The sequence below is a fragment of the Mizuhopecten yessoensis genome, unplaced genomic scaffold (genome assembly GCF_002113885.1).
Source record: "Mizuhopecten yessoensis strain PY_sf001 unplaced genomic scaffold, ASM211388v2 scaffold4321, whole genome shotgun sequence".
Classification (NCBI taxonomy): domain Eukaryota; kingdom Metazoa; phylum Mollusca; class Bivalvia; order Pectinida; family Pectinidae; genus Mizuhopecten; species Mizuhopecten yessoensis.
Window position 1 is genome coordinate 87,074 of NW_018405487.1, and position 25,945 is coordinate 113,018.

Below are 25,945 nucleotides of genomic sequence, written 5' to 3' on the forward strand. Positions count from 1 at the left end.
GGTATCTTCAGTCCTGAATCTTTGACATATTTCAAAAAATTATGCTTCAAATGTTATTCTTCCCTATTTATTTTGGCAAGATCGTTAGAAATCCATTCCAGCAGGATTACAATTTCAATAGCAAAGACATTGTTGTCAACATTAGGCTTAGGGACAGATTACTATTAAATCTGGTTCACAATCAGTCCCTTTAAATAACCAAATTAGGTTACAGGTGAACCGAAGGGCGTGTATTGCGTACCGTGCTTTATACGAAATCATGCTGTAACAACGTTCCGTTCAAAGGTATTAATTGTTACTCGATAACACATATGTAAAATACTGTTGACTGGTCTGTGTTATATACCATTACAACTCTATACTATAATGCATTCCAATCCTTTTGTTTACGTTAAAACAATAACATAATTCAGAAGGTTATTGTGTTAGGACAAAAAATATGCGTGTCAGGAAACATGAACGAAAATGCGGTAGTGATTTTTTTTATTTCAATTAATAATTTTTGAGGGGGTGGAGGATTTCAAATGTCACCAAACATAGTTGTTCGGGCCAGTTGTATTTTTTTTCTATTATATTTTGGGTATTTAAATGTCAGTTTTTAAATGTGACTGATAATGTGAATTTACATATACATGGCCATAAATAGTCCTCCTCCCATGGGCCTACTGCGTGTTCCCCACTCCAACAGCTAAGGTGTAATTTAGATAACAGGCATACAGCTGACCATGTGGTAATGACCTGTCCCTTGTTAAAGGTATAAACAACTTCAGTGGCAGTTATAAAGGTTTTTAGGGCAACATGACCACCCGCTGACAGCTGAAATTGTATGTCCCTTATAAGGATGTTTAACTTCTCACTTTGATTTTTTTTTTTAATAATCTATCATGAATTCTGTTATCAGCGAGGAAGGTTGAATATCAACATTAATACGTAACAAACTCCCCAATATCAGATTGTTAAATTATTATAAAGATAACTTTATTCTCATCATGTGATATCCTAGAAATCTGAGAGGTCCCTTTCTGTGTGTGGTAATTATAAAAGGTGTCACAAATCAGTCAAGCGTTTCCATTCTAGTGTACCACTGAACTTACATGGTTCAATGAAAAAAATAGTTGATCTATTTCAGCTGTAGTACTACTAAGCGCTCTTAGCAATTTTCAAAGTGGACAGTATTAGAGACTGGGATTTACCTGGCCTACGGAATATTTGGGAATATTATATTAGCGACAAAAAGTTCTAATCATTAATTGAAGAAAGAGTTATTGATGTTTTTAAAGAACCACGTGCAGACAAAATAAGAGTTTCTCAAAAGCAAATGTTTATAGATATCTTAACGATACTTTTGCTCTACAAAACTACATGCGTAAACCCATACATATATACCCATATAAAAAATCCTTAAATTTAGAGAAAGGGCGATATCAAAATATTGAGCGGAATCCTCGAGTGTGTAATGTATGTAATTTAGATGATGTTGAAGATGAGTTTCATTTTTATTCTTAAATGCCCATGTTATTCTGATTTGCGAGCAAAATGAGCCCAGCATGTTTAAATTGAAAGGTATGCGGAGTGTGATTGATATAAACGAAATAACGAACTTAGAGAAATATATATGTGTAATGTTGCGTAATGATATTGTACTGTAAATATCACACTTTTGTTACTTTAACTGGTGGGTCGAACGACTCAAAGTAATCAAGAACTCTAACTTGAACCTTGCGATAAGGCTACGTACATGTATGACAAGATATGAAATATTGTAGCATTTACACTTACATGTTTTGAGGCAGATAAACAAAATGTCATGTAGTTTTGACTTTCTATCTAATTGTGGTGTTGTCTATAAAAAGTGTGACAGCGGTCAAAGACGTAAACTTTAAAGCCAAATTTTACGTCTCTGCAAGGTTGCCTCCAAAACTGGAAAATGTTTAATATAACTTCCGTATTGATAAACAATGTAGACTAAAACAAGAATCAACTATACTCTCATATATACGCTTCCGCTTTTTATGTAAACCCGTTCTTGTCACAAATGTCCAACGTCAAAGGTGGAACAGCCAATGTGTTCGGGTCTGTAATAAGCCCTTTTGATCAACTGATACTTCTTGCTATATATGGCTAAACTATTAAGCTTAAACTGTTCAGGGAATGATTTAAAAGGAAAACGTAGACGCCAAGGGTATACGGAATGACGACGACAACTGTTTTAGATAATTCCAAACGAAATCCATTCCAGCAATCACTTTTTGTCATTTCAGAGAAATGCAATGTGTCAAACACAATACAGGAGGCAAAGGGAAGTTCTTGTTGCATAATTTTTGAACACTTTGGCGTCAACATATATGTCAAGGTAAGCAATGTTTAAGATAAAGGATACATGTGGCCATATTGCCTACTTGTTTCTTTTTCGAAGAGGTTGAAATGCGCCCAATAATTCAGGAGAATTATGGTCACTTCAAAGTGACATTTGTTATGTTACTGAAATACCTCTACGTTCTTAAGTAACAATCGCTTCTGTGGAATTTTCAATAGTCCACAAATGTCTCAGTAGAACACAGCGTGGCTAGTTTTGAAATGGTATCATCAAGGACAAAACACAATACCTATTGGTAACCGTTTTGCCATTATTCAGAATAAGTTTGATTACTATTGGCTCGGTAGAAGTTATAATATGAGAACATTCAGATGGCTTTTACAGCTGAAAGAACATATACAGAATGGTATACAAAGACGGGTGAATTACTAAAATACAGATATTAGCAATGGAAATTGTAGTAACTTGCAACTGTACATTATTACTACAAATAGATAAGAAATTATGTAGTGCTTCGGAGTTATTGTGCGAAATTGGTTTCTGTTACGACACTGACACTTCTAGTATGATCTACCAATTTGATGAGGTTTTCTGATTCTATTGTGGCCAAAAGTTGAGGATCACATTTACCCATTGTGAGCCAAAAAAAAATTGGACTAAAACCTCAAGGTAGTAACACACAGTGTGCAGACTATGAAACGTCTACCTCTAAATAAATGGCACAGGCTTACTTAATATGGCATTCAAAATATTTCCAAGTGAAAGTGGGTCAAGATTTTACGACATTTGACCCCTGTGGCCTTGAAAGTTGGTCAAGGTCATTCATTTGAGCAAACTTGGTAGCCCTTTATCCATGCATAATACAGGCCCAATATCACTACCCTGGGTCTTTTGGTATATAAGAAAATGTCGTTTGATAATCTAAACACATTTGACCCTGTGACCTTGAAAGTGGGTCAAGGTCTTTCATTTGAACAAGCTTGGTAGTCCTTTATCCCAGCTTGCTACACGCTTAATATCAGTACCTGGGGAGTTTTAGTTTTTGAGAAGAAGTCTTTTGAAGATTTAAACATAGTTGACCCCTGTGACATGGAATGTCGATCTAGGACATTAGGTTGAACAGAGTTTATAGTCTTCCAACCCAGCATGCTTCTGGCAAAATATCATTATCCTGGACCTTTTGGTTATACAGACCAAGTCATTTAATATTTAAACATATATTTACCACTGTGACTTCAATTTCAATTCCAACAAATTTTATTGACAATATAAGCAATAGTCAATAGGATCAGACATCAGGCATAGCCTATCTAAGTCCTCTCCTTAAAATGACAACAGGTGGTAAGAAACACAGACATATATTTGTACATTGATATGATGTTTGGGATAAGGGGAAGTAACTCCTTGATGTAAACAGACTTGTTCAGTATTCTTGAGATATAGTAACCCTTTCACTAGGGATATTTAATTTGAGATATTTACTAGACTATTATCTTCAGTGAATAGTATCAAGTATCTGACAATGAGTTACTGGTATTCATATAAGGTAAACTGTTGGGTATAAATATTTGGTGATATTGGATTTATTCCCTCAACAGATACAGGCCATACAGTCCATATGTATAACACACTAGCCATCACACACTGTTAAGGATCAAAAGCCAATTTCAGCAAATAGATATATAATTTGTAAGTAGGGCTACACCAACTCCTGTAAGTAAAGTAGTAATTCTTTAATTAAATTGAAAGGAGTTACTCCATATCTTGATGTAAGCTTAAAAAAGAAGAAGAAAATAGAAAACATAATAAAAAACACAAAAAAAACACACAAAAATACACACAAAAATACACACACAAAAAAAGAAAGAAAAAACCCATCTAAGCTGCCCAGAGCCAATTTCATTCAATAGGTGTATATATACCAGCTAAATTAGTAATTATCAAAGGTAGAATAAAGTATCTAATTAATTCCATATTATATTACATTAGATATATCTTGTACTACTATATCATTGTAGTTCACTGTGGGAGGTATAAAGCTTTTATACATATAACTTGAAAGAAAATAAAAAGAATAAAAGAATAAAAAATAAATAAAAATGTAAGAATGTATAATTATGTTCCAAAAAATAGTAAGGGTAAGTCAAATATTATATTAATGAAAATCTTTTTGATTGCGATATAAAGTTTGATACATGAGATAAGATATCTCTATTTTGTAAATCATTACAACTATTACAACCATTTATTAGGACATTTATACACAGATGATTGTGAGTGTGATGATTCAAACTCTGTTGGAGAGTCTGGCGAATATTATTATATTGATTACATTCAGAAAAATAATGTGCAGCAGTTTCGAAAGATCCGTTACACTCACACATTGGAGATTCAATTAAGTGATCTTTATAACGATCATAATTTAGATTACTAGCATTATTTCTTAATTGGCAAAGTATAATGTTTACATCACGATTGCCAAAGTATTTAAAAACATCATTTGTTTCAGATTTCATATATTGCTTTGTAGTTAGTAACCTTTTTAACTGTGTGGTAGATTGGATGCTAGTAATATCTGGGGCAAGTCTATTCATTTCATTTAGCATGGACGGAAAAAAACTTTCAAAATATTTTACAGTACGACATAAAGGGGGATCAAATAATCTGTTTGTTCGGAGGGGATATCTGTCAAGGGTTTCATCATGAATATATGGTTGAATAATTTCTCTTAGGTAATCTGGGGTTTCATTATTCATTATTCTATACATTAAAATTAGTTTATGTTTATTTCTTCTGCAGCTCAAAGTTTCCCATCCTAATTCCTTGTATAATTTATCATGTGATGTCCCTCTACGTAAACCTGTAATTAATCTTGCAGCCTCTAATTGTATTGATTCTAATAGTTTTTTTTGAGCTAGTGTGCAATTGTCCCACACAACATCTGCATATTCAATAACTGGTCTTATGTAGGATATATATAAGGTTGTCAAGGATTTTCTATCAATTTTATTTTTTAGTAACCTTAAGATATTTATTCTTTTAAATGCTTTTTCATATATATTAGATATGTGTTGGTTCCATTTGGCATCATCACTAAGTGTAAGGCCCAGATGTGTATGTGTTTTGCTTTCAACAATTGGTGCGTCATAAAAATTAACAATAGGATGATTCTTATTAGTTTTCCTTGAGAAAATTACAGATTCAGTTTTAGAAGGATTAAATTTAATGTCCCATTTAGTGGCCCACAGCTTAATATTACTCAAGTCATTGGAAAGATTTTGTGCCAATTCAATGGGATTATTATCACATATACCATAGAGAGAGGTGTCATCTGCAAATAATTTAATTTTACTGGAAACACAATCAACAATATCATTTATATATATTAAAAACAATAACGGACCGAGGACTGAGCCTTGTGGAACCCCTGCTTGAACAGGGTCAAAGGTTGATGTATAACCTTCAGTTAGTACTCTCTGCTTTCTGTCTGATAAAAAGTTACGAAACCAATTTAAAAGATTACCTTTAACACCATATGATTCCAACTTGTAAAGCAGACCATTGTGCCAAACTCTATCAAAAGCCTTGCTTATGTCACAGAATATAATTCTGATTTCTTTATTTTGATCTAGGCAATTAACAATGGTATGGTAAATAGACAATAATTGATTTACAGTTGAATCTTTAGGTGTAAAGCCAGACTGGTGTTTTGTAATGATTTTATATGTACTGAGGTAATTATATAGATATTTGAAAACGATTTTTTCTAACATTTTACTAAAACATGAAGTAACAGAGATTGGTCTGTAATTAGACACCTCATTAACTAATCCTTTACCTTTATAAATAGCGTTAATATTAGCCATCTTCCAGCTGAGGGGGATAATACCAGTTTCAAGTGTTTTGTTAAATAGAAGAGTTAGAGGAAAGAGAATAGATGGATGTAATTGTTTGATTATTCTGGGAATCATATCATCTGGTCCAGCAGGTTTATTAACATTCAAAAGAAATAGCTGATCTTTAACATCCTGTTGGGTTATAACAATATCATTTATGGAATTAGGAAAATCATTAGTAGTTTCAGGTATAGGTTCAGTATTTTCAGAAGTGGTAGATATTGATGCAAAGTATTTATTTAAGCATTCAGCTTTGTCAAATGGATGTTGAATAAATGAATTATTGTGTGTTAGTGGGGGAATAGAAGTAGATTTGTTGTTTATATTAAGGACATTTCGTGCAATTTTCCACCACTTGTTAGGGGGAATAGTTTTGTCGGTTAATGATTTTTGTAAATTTTCAACATACTTTTTCTTGGCATCACGTATTCTACTAATGGTTTCATTTCTTTTTTTTCTATAATTTTCCCAGTGAAAAGCCGAATTACTAGATTTTGCTTTCCTATGAGCCCTATTTCGTTGTCTTATATGTAGTCTAATATCATTAGTCATCCATTTTTTATCATTTGGTCTAATTGTTACATACTTAGTGGGTATAGATTCATTAATTAAGTGCTTTATTGTATCACATAAAATATTGTTAAATTCATTTGTATCATGTATATTGATAAGGTTTTCCCAATCTTTTTCTAAAATACATCTATTCATCTGATCATAATCTGCATCTTGATAAATAAGAATTTTCTTTCGATAGGTTTGTTTTTTAAAAACTGCATAGGAAATGTTAAATTGTATCAGAGAATGGTCACTACATATAGGAGGAAGCACAGATGCATTTTTAACTATATTTCTGTTGTTGGAAAAGACAATATCAATTGAAGTTGATGAAGTTGGAGTGATACGAGTGGGGTCTGTGATAAAATTAGAAAGATTAAATTTTGTTATTAGTCTACCAAGGTGCGAGTGGGGTTGAAGATTTAACATATTGATATTAATATCACCAGTGATCACTATATCTAAGTTAGTGTTCACAGCTTTTTCAATGACTGAATCTAAGATTTCCCAATATCTAACTGGTGATTCTGGTCTATATAGACAAGCCAGAAGAAACTTGTGCGACTCAATGTGAATTTCCACCCATATCATTTCAACTTCATCATGTTCAAGATCATGTCGTCTTTTGGTGAAAATGTTATTTTTGTGATAGATTAAGACCCCACCACCAGGACCAGTTTTTCTATCCAGCCTATAAAGATTTTCAGAGTAACATGGAATTATTAGTTCAGTATTAGGTATTTCAGGGGTGAGGTGTGTTTCGGTTAGGCAGATAATATCACTTTTATTTAATTCAGTTTCAACAATATCTGTCTTGTTTCTTAAGGATCTTATATTGAGATGAGAAATTTCTAGGTTACGCAGAGGACCTGGGTTTAACTCAATATCATTACAGCTGATTAATAAAATACTAGTCACATAGAGAAAAAAAAGTAAGTTTTTCAGATTGTGTGTATTCAGGGAACATTTATACACGATATGTACATAATAGTACACGGTTGAATTAGTCATACACCCCCTAGTGTTCCTACATGTCCCATCACGTGATATGCCTATTACTGTTTTAACCATTGTCATATATCGTTATAAAATACACTGTGACGTGAACGTGAAAAGGACACATGATATAGCGAGCACATAACGTTACATACAATAATTTGGAGGCTGGGCAAGCATAGATGTACAGTAACAGCACACGAAAAGACATTCGATTCGTAAACAAAACAATAGATAGAAACACATATATACATACAATATACAATGACATAATAACGTATAGACGACTCAGCCATTCAACATGGATATGGACCACGATGTCGTACACGGTACGTGTGTATTGTTATCTTGAAGGTAATGTATACTAGCAATTCGATACAAACGATCTAATGACCACGATGTATAATTCCATCATAGTCACCAGACCGCTTTCACTCACTGATTGCCTACTATTGACTGGTTCGCTCAACTTATTTGGTACAATATGTAACATTTACCAGATTTGGACCTATCAGTATCATTTCACTGTTTAAAACACATTTTAGCAAGAAATATGCCTGTATGAGTTAATTCAAGTATACCCTCAGCAATTGTTTGATAAGGACAGAGAACTAAATATAAGAAAAGTCTCTAATAAAGAGATACAAATAATTTTGATTAAGACGAGAGCGGAGCATACAAGTGAGCACGCCGATCACAACAAGCTGGTGGAATGCATTCACGTCGATTTCGCGATGATAAGAAAATATATGTTGGAAATAAAAGAAATATTGACCTCAGGATATGCAGCGAGTAACATTGATACTATGCGTATTCTTCTGACAAGTATGTACATTCAACACTGTAACAGTTAACTACACTGTGTAGGTCAGTGGACCATGCGAAACAATATACCTGACCACGATGTGTATAGAAGCTTTCTTTGTATACATCAAGTTATTGCTGTATTTGATACTATTTACAGGTGAAGTTAATTAGCATTAGAAATCAGTCTGGACTTGTGTTTACACGACTGAACAATCAAATGAATGGCAGGTGAATGTTATAAGACATGGGACTTTGAATATGAGCGAAGGTCATTCATTTGAAAAACATTGTAGTCCTTCAACCCAGCATTCTACTGGCCAAATATCATCATCCTAGAACTTTCCGTTATTGAAAAGTATCAGTACCCTTGGCCTTTTGGTTACTGAGATTAAGTCGTTTGATGATGTTAACATATTTGACCCCTGTTACGTTCAAAGTGGATCAAAGTCATTCATTTAAACAAACTTGGTAGACCTTCATTACAGCATGCTACAGGCCTAATATCACTACCCGGGGGCTTTTTGTTGTTGAGAAGAAGTTGTTTTAATGGAAAAGTTGACGCCGGACGGACAGAAGGACGACGGACGGACGGACGACGGATGCCGCACCGAGGCATAAGCTCACTTGCCCGTCGGGCAGGTGAGCTAAAAATGTTTTATTCTTAACAATGCTCTGTTGATTGCATATTACGTATTACGTGCTTGATTGTTTTACAATGACATGTATTACATCAGTAACTGTAAGTTTTATATTTTGAATGTATCTGTTGTATTTAAAACTAAACGTGTTGTTACAGGCAGAAGATATTCTCCGCGCATCATCGCAAACATCAAACAAAGCTCAAAAAGACAGAGTGATGGAATCTGACATGACTGAGCAAGATATACAAAAATCCCTTACTCACGTCCTAGGTGAACCCTTGTTTTCGTACGCAGAAAACATCGCAGAGAGATTAAAGAGACTGTCTAACGCATCTGTTGCTTCGCCAGATCCTGACGGATTGGTTGAACAGGCTACACAGGCTGCACATGCTTTGCTCAACAGAAAGGACACATCAAGGTCATCAAGATCACCTGAAACTGGCAGAATTCCCGACAAAGTTGCTGTTGAACTAAATAAGTAAGTACTATGCTATTAAGATAACTTTCAAATTTGCGTAAATGTTGAATACATGTCTTTTTCCTGTTGTGTCATTCATTTATTATGTACATTGTACATACAGATATATAAAGGTTTTTGAGTTGAACCAACTAGTTATTTAACACCCAAGCAACGTGTGGGTGTCGTGAATAAACATGATTTCGTGTGATTTTTAAACGTTTTCGGTTTAAGAAATATATTATGCAACCAGAATATGTTCAAAGAATGAGACAAGTGGCCCAATGGGCATTAATTGCTCACCTGGTATTAATTTCACACTTATAACCTTAAAAGTGGACTAAAATAGAGCTACTGGCAAACTATCAGTAGTATGACTATAAGTCATTCAAAAGAACCTGTTAAAGTTTGCAACATATTTGATTCCAGTGACACTGATAAAACAACAAGGTCATTAATTTGAACATACTTTAAAACCCTTGAAGTCAGTATGCAACTTGCCAAATAAAACTGTTCTAGACCGTTTTTGTATCAAGATTAAGTTATTTAAAGGAGTATGCACATTTGACCTCGAAAGTGGGTCAATCCAAGATTGCAGTGCAACTTTTATCAAGTGTAAAGCGCAATTAAAAAGCAACAAATTCAAGATGTTAGAATGGGAAATGCTTGAATAATAATAAACACAATGATACAGCTTTGAACATCTTATTATTGATACCATATTATTGGTAATATCTTTGATTATGATTTAAACGCACACATAATAAACCAGCACAACCATTTGATTTCCTTGTTAATATTAAAAAAATTACAAGATTAGAGGTAATCTAAATTGAGTACATGGAAAGGAAACGTTGAATATTTTATAAATGCAAAAAATACTTACAGCGATATTGTTATGTGAAGTGCACAAGTGAGACAAGGGTTCTGTGGTGTGTTTGAATGATAAATCCCTATTGTCATTACAGTGACTTTGACGTTGGAAAGTTGTTAAACCTATAGTGCACATCTACATAAAATCACCATGTGATTTTCAAAATGATCAAATTTTACCACAGAGTGAAAATAACTTTTATAACGTGAAATGTATACACATATGATATAAATAGATACCTTATATAAATATACACATATAAAACAGATGTTGAAACACAACCATTTACAATAAAAATACAAAGTTATAAAGTATAATATCCAGCAAGTAAGGATTAAATAATTATTCCTATAATAATGGGGATTGTGTTTTTGAATGAGGATGTGATGTATGAATTATTTTAAAATCAGTTTTAATAAATGAAAGAAGCTGTTAGAAAATGTATCTACACATTTTGTACATACAAAACAACTATAATGATATAAAATGAATGCATTTGGCCATTAAATAATAATTTACATCAAAAATATCGAGCAAAATGCTAAAATGTGTATACATCTAATAGTCAGATATATAAGATATAGGATTTGGCAGTCATCTTTCCCATGGTATATTATAGTGGTAATCAATGTTCATTGTTGATGGGTTTATCGCTCCCCCTTTCCATGGCACATTACAGTGGTAATCAATATTTACTTTTGATGGAAGGGATTCATAATGATTCTTTCCATGGTACATTATAGTGGTAATCAATGTTCACTGTTGATGGAATAGTTTGTCATTCAACCTTTCCATCGTACATTAAAGCGATAATCAATGTTCATTTTTGTTGGAGTGTTTTTTTTACTCAGCTTCTGCATAGTACATTATAGTGGTAATCAATGTTCACTGTTGGTGAAGTGGTTTGTCACTTATCCTTTGCTTGGTACATTATAATGGTAATCAATGTTCACTGTTGATGGAATGGTTTGTCATTCAACCTGTCCATCGTACATTAAAGTGGTAATCAATGTTCACTGTTGGTGGAGTGGTTTGTTACTCAGCTTCTGCATAGTACATTATAGTGGTAATAAATGTTCATTGTTGATGGAATGGTTTGTCACTCACTCTTTCCATCATACATTAAAGCGATAATCAATGTTCATTTTTGTTGGAGTGGTTCGTTACTCAGCTTCTGCATAGTACATTATAGTGGTAATCAATGTTCATTAATGATGGAATGGTTTGCCACTTATCCTTTGCTTGGTACATTATAATGGTAATCAATGTTCACTGTTGGTGGAGTGGTTTGTTACTCAGCTTCTGCATGGTACATTATAGTGGTAGTCAACGTTCATTAATGATGGAATGGTTTGTCACTCAACCTTTTCAATGTACATAATAATGGTAATACATGTTCGTTGTAGATGGAGTGGTTTGTCATTCAACCTGTCCATGATACGTTATAGTGGTAACCAATGTCCATTGTTAATTGAGTGGTTTGTCACTCACTCTTTCCATGGTACATTATAGTTTTTAAAAATGTTCGTTGTTGATGGAATGGTTTGTCACTCATCCTTTGCTTGGTACATTATAGTGGTAATCAATGTTCACTGTTGATGGAGTGTTATGTCACTCACTCTTTCCATGGTACATTGTAGTGGTAATAAATGCTCATTGTTGATGCAATCGTTTGTCACTCATTGGTTCTCAATGTTCATTGCTGTTGGAATGGTTTGTCCCTCATCCTTTCCATGGTAAATTAAAGTGATAATCAATGTTCACTGTTGATGAAGTGGTTTGTCACTCATCCTGTCCCTGATTCATTATAGTGGTAGTCAACGTTCATTAATGATGGAATGGTTTGTCACTCAACCTTTCCATGGTACATTAAAGTGGTAATCAAAGTTTATTGTTGTTGAGTTTGTCATTTATTCTTTTCATGGTACATTTTAGTGGCAATAAAAGTTCATTGTTGAATGACGTTATGTTTTTGAATCGTATCTTTCATAGTACATGTTAGTTGTTATAATAGCTAATGCAAAATTAATGTACCTAGTTGATGGTAATAAAGGTTCGATTTTGTTTATCCTCCTTTCCATAGACTATTATTATAGTTACATTGAATGTTCATAGTTAATACAAATGTAAGCCTGGCTAGTCAATCATTCTTGTTAACATTAACTAGGACAGAACACAATTTCTAAGTTAAGTAGAGAGTCCAAGCACTCATTGTTGTATCTTTGATATTTTTATTACTCAAGCTACATGCCAATTTACTAAAGCAATGAGTTATATACAAAAGAAACATATATATTTTGTTCTTTTTCACCAACGGATCTCCTTTATGCAGATTTGTTCTTTAGACCTTTTGAATAAGAAAAGTCTATCATGTAAAACAGTTTTTGTAAATTCCAATAGGAAAAAAATGTAACGGCATGCATATAATAGAACATTTAATCAGGGACTCTCTACTTTACACAGTAAATATTTAGCATCTTACTCAGTATTTTTCTTTAATATCCCCAGTACTTCACCCCTGGTTGACGTGCTGCTCCCTCCCTCATCCCCCCACCCCCTACAGCTATAATATATATATGGAGGCCAGGAATGACATGTTTTACCTCCAAGCGAAATATTGGCTCCGGTTGCTAGTAAGTTATGGTTAAACAGCAGCATAGACAAGTTTGTGATCTGACCAACAACATTCTACAACACTTGATATACAATCATGTGCAGTTATGAATATCAAATCAAGTGTTGACCACATGTCTGTTGTTACAGATGATACTACCTGCCTACAACTGAATTTGGAATCCATCCAGTACAAAAAAATGCTTTATTTTGTGCGATATCAATGTTGAAATCACTAAGAATTACAAAAGGTTCTTTATTTGTGGTTTTTATTACAGATTTGATATGAGATTAAATGTGTGCTTTCAGTTTTGAATATGAGCATTTCAGTGACTTGTAAACTTGTATATTTGTATCATGCTTTACATGCATTCAAAATGAAACGAAGTTAAGGGATGTCTATTGGAAACTTGAATATTATTTCCAAAAACATTGCTAGTCCATGATGAGGACTATGTGTGTGTTCTGTTGGTCATTTCTCTAAATATGAAAACCTTCAAGTTTCAAATTATCATCTGTGTTACTGATTTTCAGTTTTGTTTCTGCAAAACCTAACACATCAGCTGCTATTATGCTGAAATCATGTGTAATGTCTTTGAGTAACGGTAGAGACCTGATATTCTCAGCATTTCATCTTTCACTGCAATATCCACGGACATATTTTGTTCATTTAGATTAAAAAGATACAAGTGGGACAGATTTCTCACAGGACTCAATGCTACATAGTGCATATGGGGTTGTTTACTTGGATAACTCATGTCACTTTCTTCAAAGTACATCCTTGTGATTAATGTATAGTTTTAGCAGATGCTGGTCTGAGAGGGAATTGTATCCTAATGAAGGATGTGCCTTGTGTATCAAATGTTGCGGTCCATGTATATGATATGCCTGTAGAGTCATCCTCAAATTGGACCCATACAATACTCAGTCTGTCAGTTTTTTATTTGTTTGTAGTCGATCTATTTCACATGACACAAGGCACCATTGACCAGTCCATCTTGTATGTTCAAATTGACAGTTATTTCATATGCCATATCAACAGCGGTGGGAGCAACATTGAGTAATCTGCCGGTGTTACTGATTCCGTTTGGAAGGGTTTGAACAAGTCTGATATTTTTATTCGAAGGAATGTACCCAATAGCAGTGTCAAGTGATGGTACTCTGACTTTCGTACTTTTTGCTTATTCGAAGATATCATTATTAAAACTGTTAACTTCTTTATTTGTATAAAAAAAGATGCGGGCCTCTTTGGGATAATGCACATCGGTTGGTTTCACAATTCGAGACGTCAAAGAGGAGAGATCTGATTCCGACAAACTGTCATTTTCCATGCAGCGCATTCGGTTTAGTCGGCAAAGTCTTCGTCATTTTTCTGACGCATAATTTCATTTAATTCAGGCACTGTTTTCCAGATATTTGTTGCAAGAGTGTTTTTCATTTGTTCATGTTAATCTTGAAATATCCATTTGTCCATCACAGGTTTTACCTGATAACTAACTCAACCAACAGGCTTTGAATACCCTTAATTTGCTGCAAGCATTCATTGATGAATGACAGCATTTTGTTTCCTCCCATTGATACTTCATCAATGATTACAACAGACAAATCTCTGTACTTCATTCTTAGTGTATTCAGTGTGTCGGAATCAACATGGTAGATTTGATAACCACGGTTGGGAATGATTTTAAATGCAGCATGTATTGTGGTGCCATTGATAGTATGTGCAGCTTTTCCAATTGGAGCGCATAAAATAATTTTGCAGTTTTCAGGATTATCTCCTTTTTTAGTGCACATATGTCTTCGTAATGCTTGGTATAGTGCCTTGGTAACAACAGATTTTCTTACATCAGCACCGCCTGTTAAAAAAACAAACATGAACAGTTTTTTGTATCGATCCAATGCAAAACATGCGAGAAGAACTCCTTTTGTTTGATATTCAGTTTTTGTATTAGTTCCTGATACTCTGTATTTGGTATTAGGATGGCTGTGTGTTTTATATTCTGAATACTTTGTGACACACCAATGTCAATGTCAATATCATAATCTGTGTGAGCAGCATTTTCTGGTTTGTAGTAAATAAATTGTTCACTTTCATGTGAGCCTGCTTTTTCATCTTCCTCATCAATATGTTGTGTGAATTGTGCGATGTGGTCCAATTGTTCGCTTGTGTCATCTGTAGCACTTTGTAGGGCAATATCTAGTTCTTCATCATGGTGTTCATATTCAGCAAGCTTTTTGTCAACAATACATCTTACATGCTCATAATGATCTTGGAATGTGTCAAATCTTCCAAGTATATCAGTATCCTCATTTCGCCATGGCAGAAAAAAAAAGAGATTTTTTTTCTGAGTAGCGATTTTCTGCATCTGATTTGACATTGTAGCCTACATAACGAATATTTTTCTATTCATTTTTCGCTTAAATACGACACCATTCGGCAGAACAAATGTCGTCCACTTCTCTTAAAATATTTGTATCTTCGTCATTGTCAGAATCAGAGGGTATCACATCATCATCATTGATATCATCAGTTTTGGGTTTTTTCTTTGGATATGTGATATCAGGTTTAGAAACATAATCTGCGAGACACATATTTTGAAGTTGTTTTGGACGTTTTGAGTACGTTTGACAATGTTATCAGACGCAATGTCAGTGGAATCTGGCGGAAGTTCATCCAACACATCGTTATGCTTACGCAGAAATGTCCTGTCACTTGCTTCTGATGTGTTGATGAAAACAACATCTCTTGATGATTTGGTGAGTGGAAGTTGCAGTGTAAGATATGCTGCTTCTTGTGCACAGACTTCAACACTATTCATAAACTTGTGACAAACTTGCCGCTTGATATCCATGTAACCTTTTTTCTTTACAAGCTTCATCAAGGAGTATACACATTCTTATTTGGGACTTGCTGATATAAGCTACATTATACACAGCGCATGCGTATGGATCAAGTACAAATTGAACATCATGATTTGCATCCCATGCTTCTAATAAAGATGTCATGTATGGATTGATTCGTCCTTCAGAAGGCTGTCGTGCAAGGAACACTTTTGAGATGTGAGAGAAGATCTAATCCACATGATGTATTCTTCTTCGGACATATATGCAACATTTTCAAGGAAATGTTTAAAAGTCATGTTATCCGCATTTTGCATGTCTGTAAAACAAAATCTGCAGTTCTATATATTTCTTTTTGGGTGTTTCATGATCCTCATCTAAAGGTTCTAAAACCATTGTTCTGGACATTGCATGTAATGGAAACCCAAATCTACACACAGTTTTTCCTTTTTTTCCTCGAGTTTTTGAGTGTTTATGCGTTTGTATATCAATATGTGATGATAGTAGATCTTGTGCATTTGCACGGCAAGATGTATACTTGTCAACAAATTCAGTTATTGCCTTTTCAGAGTCCACTTTGTATTTTGGTGCATCCGGTATCCAGATCAACATGTGTATATGGGGTGAGCCTTACTGTTGGAATTCCGGTCGATAAAAATAGTCATGCAATATGCCAAGAGGAGCATGGTCAGACTTGAGAACACTGGTGATGAAGTGTTGAACTCGGTGATCAAAATACCTTGCGCATGTTATTGGGTCTTTTTGCACCAAGTGTGTTTTGTCATTCCATGTCATATTAATTAATTGGTGTTCAGTGTAAGAAAATTGTCATTTAATTCTCCAATGATTTGTAACAGATCATGTCATCGAGTAACTCCAGCAGGCAAGGAACCAAGCCAAGATGAAAGACCTAGTTGTCGAATCATAGCAAACACATCTTTATTTTTTTTCTAAGTAGGATGGAGAATTTCTCAGAGTTTTAAATTTGTAATAACCTTCATCGAGATTAACCAATTTGTTCATTTGTGATGAATTTAAGGCTTCCGCTGCAGTTATATATTTTGTTATCGCTTTTGCATCTTCTGTCCGCCAGATTGACTTTATCGGATATTTGTTTCATTTGAATGTTTTTCATTTTAAAAAAGATGTTTGGTTCTGAATGTGCAGCTCATCGGTAAACATGTCGGAGTTGATACTTCACAATGTCACTATAGTGAATCTTCACTTCTCTTTCAGAATGTCAACTCTTCGTTTTCCACAGAATATGGTAGGGAAAGACAATTCTTCTGCATTCTTGTATTAACTCATAGGATGTTGGCCTTCTCCGGGTGCAAACGTGCATGTTGAATCACTTTAAGGAAAAATTGGTTCGATCAATGTATCTGAATTGCCAATAATCTTTTCTGTTTATCAATTTCACTGAATGTGTCAGATTCATTACCTTCATCATCTGATTTTTCAGGAATTGCATCTGAAGTATTCTCCATGAAAGACTTAAGACTTTGATTAGCTGAGGTGTTCAAGTTTTGATATCCATTCTTCATGTATTACAACACCCGATGTTTTGTATAGATCACTGTTATTGAACAACCAGTGTAAAGCAATAAGTACATTGCGAGGGCGTACATTTTCTGTGAATTCACATTTATTATACACTTATTTTCGCTTTATTTTGACTGGTATAGTTGTTTCATCAAACTGAAGAGTTTGATTTCGATTGTGGGTTGAATATCTACTGGAACATTCACAACATTACCATGAATACTCAGTTGACCACCACGAGGCAGTTCTCTCATCTGCATTAATGGAATACGTAACGCAACCAGTCGTTCTTGAAGTTGATGCAAATGTTACTCAGGGGGCTGCTCAGGAAATGATATATTATTAGCAGTTGACAAAGTTGGCATTTTGTCATTTTTTAAACTTAGTGAACATGTTCTACATATCCATTCTTTACCAAACCTGTGGTGCATTTTTGAAAAAGTGGAGATGCTTCAAGATTAGCAGAGACTTCTGTAACTGAATGTCTAAACCATGTGTGATGACAACATGTACACACATATATAATAGGCCATCAGCAATAGCTTTGTGGGACTTATCAATAACTATTCCTAAGGTAGATCCACTTTTTAGTCGTTTATAATTTAAGGTGAACGCTGGATCACTTCGGTTCTTTTTTTCGATTGTCTGTCTTTAACTCTCTCTTTTAACAATATTTGACGTAATTTGTCTTGATGATTGTTTTGCAATTCTTTCTTTTCAACATAATATTTTGACAACCTAGCCTTTCTTTTGCTTACAAGTTCTCTGGATCTTTCTTTATAACTTAACTCTTCATTAGTTCTAGCTTTTCTTTTGCTTTCAAGTTCTCTGGTTCTTTCATTGCTTTAAAAAAAATATCATCAAGCCTCGCTTCATTCTGTTTGAAGGTCATATCAGATATTGCTTTTAGTCTTTGCTTTCTATTTCCCTGACTTTTTCTCTCCTTCTGTAATCACCATCAAGTCTCGCTTTCCTTTTGTTTTGTGGTTCCTTGTGTTTGAAGCTAAAATCAAGTCTTGCTCTTTTTTTGCTATGTATTTCCCTGTTTCTGTACTGATCATCAAGTCTGGCTTTCTGTTTATTTAGCATTTCTCTAATTCTCACATTATTTCTATGCATAGTGTCAGCTCTGGAGTTTGTTCTTTTTTGCTTTTTCCTTGTATTTATAATGTTCATTCATTCTTTGAATGCCCTTGTAATTGCGATTATAAAGTTTCCGTTCTTCACATTTTTCTTTCTGCTTTTCACATTTTTCTTTCTTTTTCTGTGAACTGTCTTGTTTATGAAGGATAGAGTCTGCTATATCACTTTTATTTGCTTTTAGTTCCTTCTGAACTTTAAAATACTCATGAAGCTGATCAAATCTAAAGTGCTTGTGTTTATCATGCAAAACAGAAGCTATAGGTGGATCAATTTTCTTTTGTTCAACAACATCAGAGGTAGCAATTGCTGGGATTTCTTAGGTGTTCTGTATTGGGGGAGGCAAATGCAATGTCTTCTTTGAGCAGAAGGGTGGCTTTGACCAAAGTTGTGTTCAATGGGTAATCGCAATGTGTGTTCTTCTTAGGCATTTTCATTAGTTATTGGCAGATTTTCTACTTTAACACTTACAGCTATAACCTCAAATTGATCATGTATAGAATAGTGCATTGCTTATCCCAAGTTCAGACAGTGTTCATACACATCTTTAATGATAGAGTAAGACAAAAGAACACTTTTTTCTATTGGGAACTTGTAAACCTGATATACTACTAAAATGAGAATCAGAAATGGAGTACATAGTATTATCTTGTATTACAATGAATGTGTTTCCAGTGAACGTGATAAAAGCACCATGCGTTTCATCTTTATCCAGAGCAATATGCAATGCCTCATAAAATGTGACAAATTGATAGATACAGTTGTGTGACCGCACAACGCACCAAAAATTACGTGCGCACACCGTGCATGCATCGTTCACACACCGTCCGCACATCGTCCACACATGGTGCGCACAGCTGTGCGATTCAACAATCGTTCGCCTCGTTGTGCGTTTTTATCCGCACAACTGTGCGATTGGGTACAATGTGTTGATCAATATTATGGAATGAAAAAAATACGGAAGACAGTATACAATAATGAACACTGTATATATTACTGTAATTTATCATCACAATAGTTAAGATTATGTACAAATTTGCAATGCGTGTTAGACAGTTTTAACGTGACGTTAGACTGTCAGGAATTGGTTTAGCTCTTAGGTAACAGAACAGGTAAATAACAATTTGATGTGTGTCCGGAGTTTTACCTGGCCTTTGCCTGACACCTGGAGCTGATATGTGATACCGTATGGCCGTTATGAACACACAACTGGACGTTAAGTATTTGTTATTTGCATTCCTTTTTTTTTATAGTTCCCCTTCACCTGGTTTTCACACCTTGGCGAGTTACGTAAGTGCCCCGGGCGGGGGATAGCTACGGTCCAAGTACAGGTACAAAGTGGCTTTGATTACCTGTATTGCCGAGACTGTGTTGTAATTTTACCTGTGTCGATTTAGTTTGTTTAAAAAACACCAAAAACACCATTTCTAAAATTTAGAAAGTATAGACAAAAGATAAGCTTAGAGATATAGCTAGAATATAGAAACATATTAAATAATCAAGTCTATGTGCTTTAAAAACATGCACAAAACCGTATATATTGTTGAGCCATTCCTCAATTTACACCAACCACGATTGTTATCGCACAACGTTCGTCCATCGTCCGCACAAATGTGCGCAAGCAATGATCGTCCATGTTTTTTATCGTTCGCACTTCGTGCACACATCGTTCACACACCGTGCACACGTCGTGCGCACACCGCACATCGTGTAACGTTGTGCGATCCCACAACTGAATCTAGGTCTTGACTTGTGTTATCCAATATCCCTTGTAAAGATTCTTGAAAATCGAACTTGGATTCTAGCTGCCTTGGTATTTTTTGTATAGATACGTAGTCATTATGCATTGTTGAACTATGTCTAAGAAACCTATATATTTCATCGCCTTTTATCAAAGTATGATCAAGATCAGAGGATGTCCATGAACGCATACCTTTTTTTCCGGCTGTACACTAGAGCTGACAAACTATTAAGTACACACTGTTTCCCAGAATTTTCCAAAAAACTATTATGTCCCTGGTGAAAATGTTATTATACAACTGTTTTTTTTTTATACAGACCTTCTCCATTTCACTGTTTCAGTATTTTGATTCAATGGATTCTGTGTATTTTGTTGACTTGTTTGTTCTGGTAACACCCTTGCCAGATACATTTTTTGTTTGTCTCTGAACACAAACTGATTCTCATGTAGCTTTGGTTCATTGTAAACATTCCATTTGGAACTATTGTTTGTAATTTTACTTGAACTTTTGATCTTGTTTCAGAATGCATCTCTGTTTGAACCAATGTTACATGCAACAAGTCATGATCAAGTTTTGATTGAAGATTTGCTTCGGGTAATGATTCAGATCTGGTCTCTGATTTTGTTTCAAGCTTTGTTTGACAGTTTATTTGACAGTTTGTTTGACAGTTTGCTTGACAGTTTATTTGACAGTTTGCTTGACAGTTTGTTTGACTTATTGTTTTAAGGACGGCAGTATCCTCACAGTCTCTGATACTACTTTTACCGAGGCTAGTATCCTCGGTCACGTCATTCGTAAGGTCTCTGATACTACTTTTGACGAGGCAAGTACAATAATAATATACAACATTTATATAGCGCCCTATACAATTTGTAAAATTACTCTCAAACGCTTTACAACATATGGATAATAGTAATGGTTATAATTGTGAAAACAAAAAGCAAAGACTTACAATCACTTTTATACATTTAAGCAAGCAATGTGCACATTTACATGACGTCTTTGCAAAGATTCTCAAATACAGACGTGAAGAGGTGAGTTTTGATGTCCCTCTTGAACTTGGCCAGGGTATTTGACTTTCTAATAGCAGATGGTAAGCTATTCCATAACGTAGCCGAAACCGTCCCAAAGCATCTGTTTCCGTAGGTCACAGTGCGATATTTTGGGACACACAACATAGATTCTGACTCCGACCGCAGTGATCGTGACGGCTGCTACAGGGTAACAAGCTCCTGTAAGTACTGAGGAGCTGTTCCATTCAGTGCCTTGTATGTGTACACCAGAATTTTGTACTGCGACCTGTATAGTACAGGTAACCAGTGGAACGAATAAAGCACAGATGTGATGTGCTCTCTCTTTCTAGTACAAGTAACTAGCCGTGCTGCAGTGTTCTGGACCCTCTGCAGACGACTAGTTAGTTTGTCAGATATCCCACAGAGCAGGGCGTTACCCTAATCCAACCGAGAGGTAGCAAGTGAATGCACCAAAATATTGCATGCATCTGCAGTTAAAAACAGTCGAATACAGCCGATGTTCCTGGTCTGGTAGTATCAGGATTTGGCAATAGCGTTCATTTGTTTCTCCACATTCAGTGAACTTTCAAAGTATACCCCTAGTTTTTAACAGCTGGAACAGTCTCAATAGTTCTGGCACCGACCTTGAGATACTGATATCTGTTAGACAAGCTTCCAGACTGTCCGAGACGGTATTCCAACTGTCCTGTGGTTTGATGACCATGTGCATTTGTGTGTCATCGGCATAGCAATGATAGCGAAGGCTATGGCGACGACAGATCTCCCCAATCGGTTTCGAGTACATACAATATTTTCTTGGTCCTAACACCCCTAATTCCCAAATTGTTGCAATAATATCATGTATTACCTCGTAAATAAATACGAGATCCTAAAGGGATGTTGGTGCCCACCATCGTTCAATCTTGATTAGTTTTATGTAAGTTTGATTTCCAAGATATTCTCCTATCGACCATTTTCTTCATCCAATTTGTTTGAAAAGTAAATACACACAAGTAAGGACTAAGGCGAATTCTCACATATAAAATTTGAGAAAGATCCGTCCAGTACTTCCTGAGAAATAGTGATAGCAAACCTTCACTTTCAAAATCCAAGATGGTCGCCTGTTGGCCATTTTGATTATCCAAGCAGACTCAAATTGCACAAGCATAATTAAGAACCAAAGGAAACCTTCAAATGAAACTTGAGAAAGAATCCTTTAGCACTAACTGAGTAATAACGATAACAACTATTCACTGTCAACATTCACTTGTTGGCCATTTTCTTTGTCCGATCAGTCTAAAAAAAAAACACCTGCCCAACTTGGGACCAACGGGAACCTACATATCGAATTTGAGAAAGATCTCTCCAATTCTTTTTGAGAAATAGCGATAACAAAAGGAACCCTTATGTAAAATTCTAGAAAGATCCCTCCAATACTTATCTTGGTTTTCCAATCACCAAAACAGATCTATGAACCATGGGGAATCTTCATGTGAAGTTTGAGAAAGATCTTTTCAGGAGTTTCTGAGAAATAGAGCTAACAAGCTTAATCTCTCAAGTTCAGGATAGCTGCCTGTCAGCCATCTTGTTTTTGTGATCAGTCCCAAAAATTGATATGTGTAACTAGGAACGATCCTGCCAGTTCTTTCTGAGAAATAGCACTGACAAGAATTGTTTAAGGAAGAACGGATGGACCACGGAGGCAGGATAATTTGAATAGCCCACCATCTGATGATGGTGAGCTAAAAATTGTCATGTTTGAATACATCATTTTATCACTTCTAAAAGGGATAGCATATAATTAGTTGATAAGAGTTTGTATACGACTAAATCACCCAGAATTGAAGATCTTCCATTTTTATGAAATTGTTCAGCTGTAGCGCAACAGCAAAATAGGAACATATTTGCAAGCAGTAACAAATAAAACTTAAAATAAGCAATACATAGGTTTTTATTTTCTTGCTTGACCGGTCATATAACTCATGGTGAAGAAAATTCGTATAAAATCCAGAGTGATAGTGATAGTAGAAAATGGATCTATATAAAATGAACAAATGTGTTTTTGCTTTTTGTTCTGTAGCTTTCCCCTTCCACTTGTTTCCCACAATTCAGCATTTTCGCCGCATACAAAAATCCTAATTTCATGGACTCTGCACCCAAGAATAAAGTTGTAGGAAAATCCCTGTAACCAAAGTGTCTATGTGGTGGTCATCTTGTTTTTTCAAGAAGTGTCAAAATGAAATATTTAAAACTAAGGACCAAGAAGAAACTGTATGAAATATGAAAAAGGTCTATCTAGTACCTTTGTTAAATATAGCAATAATAAACTCTGAATTGCCAAATCCAGATGATTGCCTAGCAACCATCTTGTTCTTCTGAATAGTCTTAAAATCAAACATGTAAGAATAAGGACTACACAGAAACCTATGTATTTATCTGTTTGCTAAATGTCAGACGTACAAGAATCAATAATGAAAGTGCCCATGGGACTGGAGGATTGGCAGCATGTGTGCGTGTTTCTTTTTCTATTTTGTTTTCATCCTGAATTGGCAGTCTTCACAATGGGTCCCTATAAATGTTTGTGAAATGTTACAAAAGCAACATATGTTTTTACATTTTACTTGATGACTGTATACATACTATAAACAAAAATATAATGTAACTTCAATGTCTCTCTTTTACTACAGTCTATGTATTCTATACTTCGATTTGACTAAGATACGGTTTTATTTGGCATTGTTATATCATGGTAAACAGTAAGTATCAAATTGATACTCTTAACATTTATGGTAAGTTTCGTTATGATGTAATATATAACATGACGCTTGTTGGAAGTTGTTGTTTACGTGAAAAAACATCAATACATTAGGAACATATTTTGAAAACAGTTCTTTATGAATTTTAGGAGGATGAATAACTAAACAAGAAAATATAGGCAATTTGGTTTTCCTTGCAAGCATGACGCCTATAGATTATCGGCCAAATAAATGTCAAGTATCAAAATGAAACACTGCCATTTTCATCTACATTCTGTATTAATTGAAACATAACTAACTACTGCCCATCTACTTTTATGTTTATCTGCACAACTACAAACTAAAAGGAACCTACACAATATCTAGCAAGTTCTTTAAAAAAGTAATGAGAACCAACTCTACTAGCAAAACCCAAGATGGCTCAATGACAGTGATCTTGTTGATCCGAGCAGTCTCAAAATGAAACATGCACAACTCATACCGATCAAAGGAGACCAATGTGTAAGTCAATCATATTGCCTGCAACTTCTTCCGAGAAAAGAAAGTGATGAACAGTGTTTTTTTATTAGTCTGAAAACAAAATGAAGTATGTGCAACTATGGACCATGGGGAATATCTGGTAAGTCCGGTTGAACTAGCACAATATATGGCCGAAACAAACTTTTTCAGAGGTCGAAGCCAAAGGTAAAACAGCAGTTCACAGTGACCTACTTTTTGTTTTTGACATTCCACCATCCCATACACAGATCCTCTAGACCTGCTGTCAGGGTTAATTCCCCCGCTACCATATGAAATTAGTTTCAGTGTTCTATAAAAAGTTACAACCACTTTGATCTTAATACCCTGAAACATGCACACACACAAAGTACTACATTTATAGTTGATACGTTGATTTTAATATTCATATGTTCTTTCTGTATGTTTTTACCTTCCTGAAACACAAGGATGTCAGAGGTATACCCATACTTGACCTTTATATAAAGTTGGACCAAAATCCGCGAAAGAATGAAGTTGCTCAGTGTTTAAATTGAATCAGTTGATGATTTTCTATATATAGCAACAGTGATATTGGCCTTGACCTTGGAACCGTGGAACCCTGAAACACAAGGATGTCAGAGGTATACCAATATTTGACCTTTGTATAAAGTTTGACCAAAATCCATAACAGAATAAAGTTGCTAAGTGTTTAAAGTGAATCAGTTGATGATTTTCTATATACGCAAGTGTGACCTTGGCCTTGACCTTGGATCCTCGAAACATAACGATGTCCGAAGTATACTCATAATTGACCTTTGTATAAAGTTTGAACAAAATCTGTCAAAGAATGAAGATGGTAAGTTGACCTTTGTATAAAGTTCGACCAATATATGTCAAAGAATGAAGCTGTTAAGTGTTATATTGAATCGGGACGGGTGTTTACATTGAATCGGGACGGGACGCGATGGGACGGGACGCGACGCGACGAGACGGGACGAGACGGAAAGGGGCGGGACGGGACGGACATGGGCTACACTATATGCCCTTCCATTTTATGGCGGGGGCATATTAAAAGTAAAATCATACTGATATCCCCACAATCCCCTATATTCTGAAAATAGAGTTATGGTTTCTATATTTAACAAAAAGGTACACCGATGTCAGAAAATCTTGTAACTCCAGGTGAAATAGTATAGAAGATATGCCCTTGACAAACATTTTCCAAAGTGAAGGTCAAAGGACCAGTTATAGGTTACAGTGACCCAATTCTTGCACTCT

At 34.9% G+C, this 25,945-nt stretch overlaps 1 protein-coding gene across 1 annotated transcript; it reads right to left on the reverse strand.

The window, feature by feature from the left end:
- Window positions 1–4,424: 4,424 nt before the first annotated feature.
- Window positions 4,425–8,788, reverse strand: LOC110448801. Its single transcript, XM_021495245.1, has 2 exons — window positions 6,624–8,788; window positions 4,425–6,529 (listed from the first exon to the last, which is right to left on the reverse strand). Exons 1-2 carry the CDS (start codon window positions 7,843–7,845, stop codon window positions 6,504–6,506), a joined length of 1,248 nt encoding a protein of 415 aa, XP_021350920.1. The 5' UTR covers window positions 7,846–8,788; the 3' UTR covers window positions 4,425–6,503.
- Window positions 8,789–25,945: the final 17,157 nt, after the last annotated feature.